Genomic DNA, 12,575 nt, shown 5'->3' on the forward strand with positions numbered 1-12,575 from the left:
CCCTGCCCCCGCTCGCGGCCGTGGCTGACAAGTTCCACCAGCACGCGGCGGCCGCGGCCGTAGCCGGGGCGCACGGCGGCCACCCCCACTCGCACCCGCACCCGGCGGCCGCGCCGCCCCCGCCGCCCCCGCCGCAGCGCCTGGCGGCCAGCGTGAGCGGCAGCTTCACCCTCATGCGCGACGAGCGCGCGGCGCTCGCCTCCGTGGGTCACCTCTACGGGCCCTACGGCAAGGAGCTGCCCGCCATGGGGTCGCCGCTCTCGCCGCTGCCCAACGCACTGCCGCCCGCGCTGCACGGCGCCCCTCAGCCGCCGCCGCCGCCGCCGCCGCCGCCGCTGGCCGCCTATGGCGCTCCGGGCCACCTGGCGGGGGACAAGCTGCTGCCGCCCGCCGCCTTCGAGCCTCACGCCGCGCTGCTGGGTCGCGCGGAGGACGCGCTGGCCCGCGGGCTGCCCGGAGGCGGCGGCGGCGGCGGCAGCAGTTCGGGCGCCGGGGGCACCCTCCGGCGGCGGCGGCCCTGCCGCGGGAGGCGGTGGCCCCGGGGCGGGCGCGGCGGCCGAGGAGATCAACACCAAGGAGGTGGCGCAGCGCATCACGGCGGAGCTGAAGCGCTACAGCATCCCGCAGGCCATCTTCGCGCAGCGCATCCTGTGCCGCTCGCAGGGCACGCTCTCCGACCTGCTGCGCAACCCCAAGCCCTGGAGCAAGCTCAAGTCGGGCCGCGAGACCTTCCGCAGGATGTGGAAGTGGCTGCAGGAGCCCGAGTTCCAGCGCATGTCGGCGCTGCGCCTCGCAGGTAGGAGTGCGGCGCGTGCCGCCCGACCCTAGGGGTCCGGCTCGGGGCTCCCCAGCACCAAGCAGTGCGACAGCGGAGAGCCCCAGCTCCATCCCCAGTCTGCGGCCTTGCGCCCCGCCATCCTCTCTGGACCCCCTTGCAGGAGGCTAGAGCGTAATCTGCGCCCCTGCCCGTCAGTTCCGTCAGCAAAAGGGGGAAAAGGATTGTGCCGCCGTCCCTCCCGTAGACTCCCGCCCAGCCCCTCCGGGAACTGGGAGAGGGTCCCTGGACCGTTTTTAGACTGCTGGAGGATCCCCAAGCTGCCAGCAGGTCGCTCATTGTGTGTGTGATGTGTGCTGTGTGTTTTAGGGGGTGGGTGCCCCAGACGCGCCGCCGCTCTCAGCTCGGGGTGCCACTCCCCTCCTCCCAAACGACCCCTCGCTGCGCCTCTAGCCCCGGGGCAGAGCGCCGGGACCGTGCACCGGGTGCCAGAACCTTAGCAGCCAGCCCCCGGCCCCAGCGCGCGCTTCTTTGTAGCTGGGCCTCTGCGATCGATAGCCCCCTCCCCCTCTCCGGCCGCAGGCAAAGGTCACCCGAGAACGGGCGGGGGAGGGGCAGCCCGGGGGACCCTCGGCCCGCGCGGCGCGGAGGCCTTTCCAGCCCAGCCGGCCGCCCGCCCCACGCGTTTGCTCCTGGCTAGGGTGCGCGCACGGCACTGGCCTCTCTTTTGCGTTTTGTGTTTCTCTCGTTTCTACTTCTCTTTCTGTCGGGCGAACTGGGATCTAATTTTTTGCTCTGTCTCCGTTTTCCTCCTGGTCTCATTCTTTCTCCTTCTCTCTGTCCCGCTCCCTCTCTACCTCTCTCTGCCTCTGTCTCCGTGTCTCACTCACACTGATGCTTATCGCCCCCTCGCTCCCTCCTCCCTCCCAGCTGACAACAGCTGGGTCCACACCTGCCCCCAGAGAGCCGGCGGCCAGGACCCCTTCTCCTGGGTGTGCGTGGTGGGGTGCAGGAGAGCCCCCACTGTCACCACGGTGGCCTGGCTTGGGTTGGGGGGAGTCTTTTCCTGGCCACTCTGGGGAGGGGCTGCAGCCGCCCCAGCAGCGGAGACAATAGCGGCCCCGGGCGCCTGATCGATCGCTTCTCTGCGCACAGGGGCGAGTGGGGCTGGATGGAGTGGGCTGGGGCTCAAACCAGGCACCCCGTAAGCAGGGAGGCAGGGAGGGACTTAGCTGTGAAGGGCCGGGCAGGGGGCGCTGGGGAAGAGGGGGTGCCGTTGGGGGATGGAGAGGGGTAGGTGTTCGTTGCTCCCCTCCCCCTAGGCGTCCTGGACAACCTGGGGGACCTGCAGCCACACTCGGGCCTCGGTTGCCCCTTCTACAGAACAAGGTGACTTGCCTGAGCCCCGGATAGGCTTCCTAGATTCTCCACATTGGGGACTAAATCCTCCTTTTATGTGGCAGGTAACCAAGTGCGTGGGAAGGTGGCCGTGAAATGTTAGAAATGGCATCAGGAACCTGGACGGTCTTGTGTAAGGGCAGTACTCACTCCTCATGACACATGCACTGACACAGGTGTGCTCACAGGGGACACTCAGTCACACCAACATGCAGCCACAGCCTGCCGTGTGTGATGCAGGTGATCAGGGAGCAGGCCAAGGGCATGGCTCTGACGCTGTAGGTACTAAGCAGCCCCCAACGAATGGGGTCACTTGTGAGGTTTGACTTATTGCACACTGGCCACCTTCAGCCTCCTCCCCGGCGCATGTATTTTGGGGACATTGTGTCTGACATGTGTGTACTCAAGGGACACACCACTTTCCATTTTTTTCCACCGTCACTGCCATTTAACTAACTGGACCTCTTTGTGATATTTGAGTGGCACACTTCGGGGCCACCCAACAGATTGGCCAGGGCGTCTTAGAATGACAAGCCTCAGGTGAGAAGTCCCTGTGGCGGGTGCCTGCTGTGAGGGATCAGTGCCAGCCAGCAGGGCACCAGCTCTCAGAGTCGGTCTAAGTGCGGGGAGGGCAGGGGAAACTGAGGCCGCGTTTGCATCCCAGCCGGGCCTCCCTGACTTTTGCGGCAGCAGCCAGACGCCTCACCTCTCTGAGCCTCGGTTTCCCCCTTTGAAGTGGGAGTCAGAATAGTGGCCGTCTCAGGGGTACGTGGGGTAAATGGAGAGGATGAGCACAGGACCTGGCACATGCTCAGGTCCAGGCCACACTGAGCCGCGACAACCGGCCTGTCCTCGGCTCCTCCAGGCCGCTGCCTACGCGTGACCCACCCACCCCACTCCACCCCCGTCCGCCTGGTCCGCGCTCCCGGCCCTGGGCCCCCGCCGCACCTCTAGCGCGTTCAGGACCCCGTCCACAGCGCGGGGCTGGCCTTAGGATGTCAGAGGTGGCCGGGCCGGGGTAATTAGGCACCGACCGGCCGAGAGGCCTTTAGTTCCGGTCGCTGCGCAAATGAAAAGCGGTTAAGTGGCGGCAAATCGCAGCGGTTGCGGGGGGGGGGGGGGGGGGGGGGGGGGGGGAGGGTTGGATTGGCATCCCTCCCCAACGCGCCGACCCGCAAGCGACAGCCCAAAGCACCTCCCTGCGCCCAGACCCGCACAGTCCAACCCCGGCAGGGAGTACTCACCTCCGCCCTCCCTCCTCCCCCGCCCCATCCCGGGCCCAGCGAAAGCCGCCCACCTTCCCGGGACCCTGCAGCTCCGCGCCCCAGTCCCACCCCCTCGCGCTGGCCCGCCTCCGGCCTCGCCTCTTGGCCGAGCTGCTCCGGATGTCCCGTCAGGTAGTCCGGTCCTTGCGCTGGACCAGGAGCGAGAAAGACACACGCAGAGACAGAGAGAAAGAGAGATAGGTAAGGAAGGACAGAGAGTGGCAAAAAAAAGAAGAGAGAAAGTCAAAGAGACAGAAAAGGAGAGACTGGAAAGGGGAGTTGAGAGGTCCCAGCGGCTGCCCATCTGCTGGTTTCCACTAGTCTGGATCCTGTCACCCCCCAGCTCCCCCGCCTCTCTCCTTCCCGACTCTGGGGCTGGGGAGGGAAGGGCAGTTTCTTTGTTTCTCTGAAGCACCCAAGAAATCTGGCCAGGTAGACCTGAGGGTCCCCCACTCCGTTGCCCCCAGGCCTGCCTCTTCTTTGTGACTCAGTTTACCCCCCCTGTACAATGTGTGTGCATTGGGGGAGTCTGGCTCTGGGTCTGACATTCTGGGGATGGCCCATCCTGCAGCCCCCCAACCCCACGGCCATGGGGGGGGGGCGGGTCTAGCCCTACTCCACCCCAGGATCCTCAGATTCCCACAGCTTCGGATCCGCCGCCTCTTCGAAGCCCTCCCCGACTCTGTCTCAAACAGTAATTACGGGAGAGGGTCTGGGGGAGGGGCTGGCGGACTCCGCGGGGGCGGGGCGGTCGATGAATTCGAATTACCGTCTCTAATTCATCACCGTCGCCGGGTCGATAACTTCGGCCGTCTTCAAATATTGTTTAAATTGCAACTCCGGAGGAAAAGTATTTTTTGTAACTGATCAGAAAATATATATAAAATATCAGATGGTGGCGATTGAAAGAAGGGCCCTTTCCTCCTCCTTCTCGCCTGCTGATGAGCCCCAGACCCAGAATCCCTAAAGGTTGTGGGAGACCGGCCATGGGGGAAACTGAGGCAGAGAGGGAGCCATTTCCGGAGGTGACAGGGGGTGGGCACGGTGAGGGCAGTTGTCAGGGTTGGCGGTGGCTTTGCAGTGCGGTGGCCAGGGGCCTGGAGTCTGGAAGGGATGGTGATGGAAAGGGGAAAGGCACACCAGCTGCCCGCGCCCCCCCCAGCCAGGCTAGGACAGGCTTTTCCTCCACCCCTCCCCCCATTCTGCAGCCACCATCCCAGACAGGTGTTGAATGGGGGTGGGGGGGTCCTGAGGCTGAAGAGACTCAACCCACAAGGTCCAATTCCGGAGTCCCACTTGGAGGGACACTATCCATCCCCCCGCAAGCACTCTCGACCCCCTCTCCCCTCCCCCCATCCCCCCACGCCCGCAAAGACCAATGTACCTTCAGTAAAACCTGACCTTGATCCACCCACAAGGGTCCACACCTCTTGCAGACCCCTCCAGAAAGCCACCCCAGCAGAGAATTTGGAGACCTGGCCTCACCCGGGCTCTGTCACTGACTGATCTTGGGTGAGGGTCTGAGTCTCAGTTTCCTCATCTGAGAAATGGACAGAATCAGATACCACCTCCTAGGTGTTTGTTGAGGTTTTTCTTATCAACCCCGCCCCCCCCAAAGCCCCTCAGGATGTATTCACAGACCCTGTACCCTGAGGCCACTTTGCTTAATCACCCACTCACACCCACATCTCCTTGTCTTTAGGGAGGACCTGGGTCACCCCTGGCAACCTGTGCTTTGTGGGACCCACAGAGAGTGGGCAGGGGAGCCAGAAGGGGTCTGAGACCTGGAGGGGACACTGCAGGCCTCCTCACGGAAGCAGGGAGTGGGGGGATACTGTCTGGGGCTGTGTGTGCCAGGGCCATGAGGGGCTGTGCATGATGCCTTGGGTCCCCCAAACCAGTCCCTCCTTCTAGACCACAAGACCCAAGTGGGGCGGCACCAGCACCCTGCCCAGGTTCACTGATTCTGGCTTCCAATTCCATGCAGAGAGGGAGGGAGAGGAGAGGGGTAGGTTGTCAGATGGGGAGGGGGCGGGCTGGGATGCCCGAAAACCCTCCCCCTCCCCCTCGGATCACCCACCAGAAAAGAGGGACCTTTTAAGCCAGTTTGGATATTGAGCCCATTTTACAGACCAGCAAGCCAAGGCTGAAAGAAAGGTGCTTGCCAAAGCTTCACACTCAGGGTGACTCAGAGCCTTTAGTAAATGGGGCTTGAGATGCTCAGGCTCCCACCTCCCTCAGAGATGGGGGGACATTCCGGGCAGGTGGCCCAGCAGAGACAAAGGCTGGGAGGGGAGCTCAGTGGACTGAGGCCAGGGACAGGAGGGAGGCTCTCAAGGTCATGCCAAGGTCCAGTTTACAAACCGCTTGGGTGACCCTTTGGGCCGGGAGGGCAGGCCTGCACTTTTCCTTCCAACTCAGAGTTGGACAGGATCACGGACCCATATGAGTCCCCCCAGGGACCACCAGAGACCCTGGGGATGGGGGCCGGGTCCCAGCGTCCTCCTGCCGCACTCAGAGCCACCCGCTTCTGCTTTTCCTGGTGAACTGCCCCCTCCTGGCTGCCGGCCCTCACAGGGAACCTGGGCCCTGAACTGGAGGTCCAGCCCTCCTTGGACCCCAGTCCCGATGGTACCTTCCTGCCTGAGGGACAAGGATGGTCGTTCCCGTCACAGAGAAGCACACAGAGGAATCTGCCGGGTGAGGGGCTGGAGCTGGGCTTTGGCTCCTTTATTCTGAAGTCCCCTTAGCTGAAAATCCTAGGACTAACCAAGACCCAGCCATTCTCCCTAAACTCCCTCCCTGTCAACCATCACCACTCTAGTGTGAGCAACCCACCTCTGGCCGCTGCCTCCTCCTTGCTGGTCTCCAGGCTTCACTCCCTCCCCTGATGTCCTCTCTCCAAAGCTGGAGGGGGCTTCTTACAGTAAGTCAGAGCTCATCATTCTCCTGCTTAGTACCGTGCCTCGTGGCTCCCAAGAGCCCAGAAGTAGAGGAAACTTCCTGCCACGGCCCTAACTTTCTGTCCTGCGTCAATCAATGCAGGTGGAACCACCAAGGACAAAGGCTGGGAGGTGGGAAGCCAGAGCTGCTGTAAGGATGGAGGCTGGACCCCTGCGGCTGGAGTCTTTGTACGTAGCAGCGAGCTCAGCTGAACCAGGGGAGCTCAGGCTGGTTTGAATCAAGTGTTTAATTAAATATGGCCCTTGATCAATAAGGAAGGCTGTGCTCGTGGGGGAGGGAAGAGGCTGGCCGGGAGCCAGGGGCAGCCTGGGAGACCCACCTGACCTTGGGCAGTCCAGGGACACCTGCGGCCTCAGTTTCCCCTCTGCTGAGTAGGTGTGGACATGGTGGGGCTAGGAAAAGCTCTCTCAGCAACTCTCTTGCTGCTGGTGTCTTGCCCTATGGACAGATGTGGGGTAGGCCGGGGGCTTAGACCTAAAGAGTCACACGCACAAAGCCACAAATTGGCAGCAGATGGAAACGGACAAGGAGAGGTGCCCGTGACCCGCGCGGGCCTCTGGAGAGAGGGGACGGAAGTGTAGACGTGCCAGTGCCAGCGACACAGTGTAGATGCACACGGGGAACGTAAGCAGAGATGCAAAGGAACGGGAATATAAGTGTAGATCCTCACAGGACACAAGTGTAGACGCCGACATCCACACTAGGGCAAGTGTGAGCAGACTCCGGCCCAGGACCCCCACCGCCCTCCGGTCGGGGTCTGGCACATCCCGGTGCTTGGGGAGCAGGGAAGAACCCACTTCCCTCCCCCCGCCGACACCTTCGCTGGCGCCTGGGAATTTTTCAGGGTCCCCCAGCTGAGCCGCTGGGCCACCTCTCCTACCCATCCACTTCCGGGCAGCTGCTGTCCAGACCCCACTCCCTAGAGCTGGGGGGGTTGGGAGAGGGTCACGTCCGCCCGTGGTGACGGAGGTAGGTGATGGGGGACCTAGTGCAGGCACAGCAGGGTTCATGCTTTTCTACGCACCCTGGCGCATCCGCGCCCACTAGGGAAGATGTCGGTGCCTCAGTTTCCACCACCAGGCCAACGCCGCCCTGCAGTGCCGGCAAAGCTGCGGAGCGGACGTGGGATCTCACAAACCCAAAAGGATCTAGAGTGCATCCGCCCTCCACAGCCCGGAGGGACATGGGTGCACGCAGCCCAGTGTAAGGTCCCGGCCCCTTGCCCTGCACACCCGCGGCCTCTGAGCCTCAGGGTCACCGGCGCGCCCTCAACAAGCGCCCACATCCTACCCCTTGAGAAGTCACATCCCACCCATGGGGAGCCGCCTCTGGGTTCGCCTCCCTCCGGCCCAACCCAGGGCGGCGGCGGACTTGGCGCGCTTGGCTGTGCGCTCGGAACATCGGGTCACAGCTCCTGGAACGCAGACAGCACAGCGTGGGGGCCAGGGCACTTGGGGAGGGATGCGCGCGGCGGCGGTCAGGCCCGGGACTGTGGACAAGGCGCTTCCCCTGCGCACCTCCGTTTCCCCACATGGAGACTAGAATCCCCAGCCTGGCTGAGAACGAAGCACGCAAAGAAAAGCCTCCTGCGCGCGTTGGAGCAACGGCAAAGTCCCTGCTTGCTTCCTCCACCTCCGTCCTGTCTACCCACCCTGTTCTTTAAAAAATGCTGTATTATTTTTTTCAAACAGCGGACACATTCGCCAAGTTCCAAATTTAAGTGGAGCAAGTCCCCTTTCTGTAAACCACAGTTCATATTGCTCCTCCTAAAGAGAGGTTACACTTAATCTGGCAGCCATAATGCACGTACTTTTCCTTTTCCTGTTTTTAAAAAACACCGGTTCTGCTGTGCTTTTGCTTCACCGACACCCAGCACATCCACATCAGGAAAGAGAGAGCCTCGAAGGCATTTTTGCTTGCTGCATAGTATTCTCTTTGGCCCTTTCCTCTGTCTTCAACCACGTCCCTGCCCAATGGACATTTAGGACGTTCCAGGTGGTTTGTCGTCGCCCCCAGGGCTGCAGTGAGCACGTGCAGCACGACAATTTTGCCTGTGAGTTTATCTGTGGCTTAGTTTCCCAATCACTGAAATGCTGGGTCCTCCTCCCCCACCTCTCCCCCCCCCACCCGCCCGCCGGCCTTTTCTGCTTTGGCTTCTCTATGCGTTTTCTTATCACCGAAGGGTCCTTTCCTGTCATCTTTTTCAAATCCATTTCTAGCTGTCAGCCGCTGTGACTCTTACCATTTTTTAAAAAAAATAAAAGCTCTGTGTGCACCCGCTGATGAGGTTTGCCCCCCAGTGCCTGAATGGGGGGGCGGGTCTCAAGGCGTGAGAGCTGCCCCTGGACACTCCCGTCCCCCCATCCCCAGGCGTTGCAACCACCAGATGGAGCCCACCCGCCCCCGCCGGGAGGGGCAGCCCAGAACCCAGTGGAAACGCTCATTTCCCTGATAAGTCTTTGAAAGGCTCAGAACTAATTTGAAAATGCGGCCATTAAAATCCCATCAGGGGAAGCAGGGGGGTGGGGAGGGAGGCTGGGTGACAGCCAAGGTGCGTTCAGAGGCTGGGGGAGGGGGAGGTGTGGACCTGGCGGGCAGGGGAGGCGTGGAGGGGCAGAGAGTGGAGAGGCATCAGAGACAGAGGAGGGGCTGCTGAGGCTTCCAGGGGGCCCACATCTGAGGGCAGGGGCCTGGCTCAGCCCTGTCTCCCTGGAGATGACTCCCCTCCCCCCGACCCATGGGAACCTCTTCCCGGTGCCCTGAGGAGTGCAGGGTGTGGATAAAGCAGGTCCGAGGCCTGTATATGCTCCAGGCTCCCCTCCGAGTGACTCACTGTGTGACCTTGGGCAAGTCACTCACTGTCCCTGGCCAGGGGAGGCCAGCGGGGGATGCTCAGGGCAGCTCAGCCCAGTGGGGACAAGCCACTAGGGTGGTGGCATCAATGTGGCCCACATCTGGGGCTGGGCAGCTGGTGGCTGGGGTGGGACATGTCGCCAAGGAAACCGGTCATCATCCCAGCCGGGGACCTGGCTCCGTATTGAATTGTCTGCCCGGAGAAGCTGAGCTGAGCTGAGCGCAGGAGGTGGCCGGAAGGGAGAGAACAGGACAGTGGCTCTGGCTCCCGCTCCCACACCACCACCCCGTGCCCAGGTGGACGGATACTGGGAAGGGGGTGGTACAGGCACACAGGGCTGGGGCCCTGGGGGCAGGCAAGAGTGGCTCCGTGGTGGCTTTGACACTGCACAGAGGGTGACACAGAGGGATGAGCACTTCTGGGGCCACCGTCTGGTTGCTGTCCTCCCCTGTCAGACCCAGGCTTTCACAGTGGGGGGAGCCACCCTCCTGATGCCACCTGGCTTCTGCCAGATCTGTTCCCCCCTAGCCGGGCTCATGTCTTCCCCCTCAGATAGCCCAACCATGCCCACCTCCATCCCGAGCTGCACAGCGGGGGCAGCTGGCAGCCCTGTCTGGGAACAGTCAGTCATTGGTTTCCCTGTATCTGTGCGATTATTCAGGTGACGGTGTTTTCACACCACGTCGAGGCTCCGTGGGACCTTGCACACAGTGCACACAGGAGGTGCTTGATAACTGTGTGAGTGAAGCGGGGAGGGGGAAGGAGTGAGCAGCTGCAGGGTCCGCCCTGGCCCGCGTTTGGAGCCAGCTTTGCTTGGGACCCCCAACCCCACGGACAGACGGGGACATCAGGACCAGGGGTCGCTGGGCCCGCTTTATAAACCAGGAAAACAGTGTCCACAGACTGTGTGCTCAGGGCCACTCGGCCCCTGGAGCCCAGGCCCAGCGTCCCCGCTGACGGGGAAGGGCAGGGCAGTGGGGCAGCTAGCAGGCCCAAGGCCAGAAGACAGACAGGAGCCACCCCGGGGGTCTCGATGGCCCATCCTACATCCTGTAGACTCAGGCCCAGTGGGCTCAGCACCATGCACACTGGCTGTCACACCCAGCAAGTCACGTTCCGCCCTTGATTCTTCACACTGAATCTTCTGTCTGACACCCACACTGTGTCCCCAACCCCCGAGGCCAGCTGCAAGCAAACGTCAGGCTGAGGCCTGCTGGTTCCCGGGTCTCCCCCCGCTGCCCACTGACCAGCCATATCCTCTGAGCCTCTGACCCCACCGCCCCTCCAGGTCCCCACCTGCTGCCCACCTGTCTGCCTGTCGCAACGAAGGCTCTGGCTACCCTCCCAGTTTCCCTGTCCCTCACACGCGTGTGGTCTGCTGTGCGTGGCTACCCCTCCCAATACAGCAAAGCCATACTGCACACACCGCCTTCCACCCGGCCAGGGCCTGTGCAGCCCCAAGCGGGCACATCCAACTGATGGGGGACAGGCAGACTCCCGCGTGGTCAGCCGGCTGGGGCCAGGGATGGCCCAGGACAGGCACAGCAGGGGCAGTCATCCCCCCATGTCGCCCACCCAGACCACAGTGGGCCTCTGGAGGGGGTGAGGAGGAGGGTGCAGGATGCCAGAGGGGAGGGGAGACGGGTGCTTGTCAGGTGATGATGGGGGTGAACAGGTGCTCCCTCCACTGCGGACCCAATCCTCCCCATCCACTGAGGGGCGACTGAATCCAGGGACACCCCCTCCCCCACCTGCTGCACAGCCCCAGCTTCTCCCTGGCTGACTGGGGACAGGGTGCTCCCTGCTGAGGGCCCTCCCTGGGGTCCCCCTGCTTTACAGGACCCTCCAGGGCAGTGACCAGCCGGGTCTCCCTGCGCAGGGTCTTCCAGTCTGGGCTGAGTCCCCTACCACCCACACAGGGGTGTCAGGCATTGGACAACACAGCCAGCCGGCAGCCTCCCGTGGATCCACTCTGTGCTGGGCACCAGAAGGCTCCTAGGGGAGAGAATTGGGGCTCTGCTGAGGGTGAGGGGAAGAGTTTCATGGGGCAAGGGCAACTGGGGCTGGGCCTTGAGGGATGTCTAGGAGTTCTTTGGCTGAGGCAGCCCAACTCCCTACTCCAGACCTCATTTTCTCCATCCCTCCCCTCTCCAGGAAGATTCTAGGGAAGGTGCTGAGGCTTGAGGCCTGCCCTGAGAGGGGGAGAAATTCACAGCTGCCCTGCAAGTGGGGCCCAGAGCCTAGCTCCTCCCAGGGGCCCCCATATGGGAGCTGGGAGCCTCATTTCAGCCCCACCATCGTATTCAAGACTTTTCTGGCTAAACCCCTTCTCAGAGCCTGGCAAGGCAGAGATCATGATTAAGACAATTTTCCATTCGAGGAACCTGAGACTCAGAGGCCGTCACCACGCAGTAATCCACGGTGGGGGCGGGTCTGACTGCCCTCTTGGGCCCCTGGACACGAGCAACTTTGTAGAAAGGCAGGAGGGACAGAGGTGCCATGGGAGCAAGTCTCCAAGGGTCTGAAACGAAAGGGAACTTGAGGGTCCCCCCAACTCACCTCCCGTTGCCGCCACCTGAAACGTGGACCAACAGGGCCCACCCTCCTACCTGGAGTCCCGGCCAGCGCTGGGGCGGGGTCAGCTCCCCTGCCAGTCACTGCGGGAACTGCGGGCCAGACCAGCCGACAAGGCCGCCGTTAACGCCTGCCGGAACAGGGCCCACCCTCCTACCTGGAGTCCCGGCCAGCGCTGGGGCGGGGTCAGGCTCCCCTGCAGTCACTGCGGGAACTGCGGGCCAGACCAGCCGAAAAGCCCGCCGTTAGCGCCTGCTGGGCTCCCCATGAGGCAGCTGATTTGGGAGTAAGTTCTCTTCTGTATCTCCTTTGATCTCCGCCAGGGCTTCTGGGATCCCCAGGAGCCAGCCCCAGACCCTCCTCATCCCTGGACTCCAAAAAGACTGATAGCAGTGAGGGAAACAGGATGGGGTATACCTGCCACTGTGGTGCACCTGCATCCCCTCCTCCACCTGAATCATTTCTATCTCCATCACCTTCCCCACCATCTTTAAGATCAGAGCATCTTGGAATCAGCAGCTCCAAGTATCAGATTCTCAGTCCCTGGGGTCATGGAGGGTGGACAGGAGAGACAGTTGGGTCCAAAACCCTCACTCTGTGGCACCCCTGGATAGAGTGGGAGAATGGTGTGGAAAAAAGAAAGGAAAAAGCAGAGGAGGGAGAAAGTTGCAGTATTAAATTGGGGGGGGGGCTTCCCCGGTGGCGCAGTGGTTGAGAGTCCGCCCGCCAATGCAGGGAACACGGA

At 62.4% G+C, this 12,575-nt stretch overlaps 1 protein-coding gene across 1 annotated transcript in view; it reads left to right on the top strand.

The window, feature by feature from the left end:
- Positions 1-5: 5 nt before the first annotated feature.
- Positions 6-12,575, top strand: part of ONECUT3 (one cut homeobox 3) — a gene marked incomplete at its 5' end in the record, with an annotated part of 18,290 nt that continues 5,720 nt past the window's right edge. The window contains 2 exon segments of the mRNA XM_007472104.1: positions 6-497; positions 499-796. Of these exon segments, the coding sequence (XP_007472166.1) occupies positions 6-497; positions 499-796 (790 nt within the window).

The sequence above is a fragment of the Lipotes vexillifer genome, unplaced genomic scaffold (genome assembly GCF_000442215.2).
Source record: "Lipotes vexillifer unplaced genomic scaffold, Lipotes_vexillifer_v1.1 scaffold225, whole genome shotgun sequence".
In the NCBI taxonomy this organism is placed as follows: Eukaryota; Metazoa; Chordata; class Mammalia; order Artiodactyla; family Lipotidae; genus Lipotes; species Lipotes vexillifer.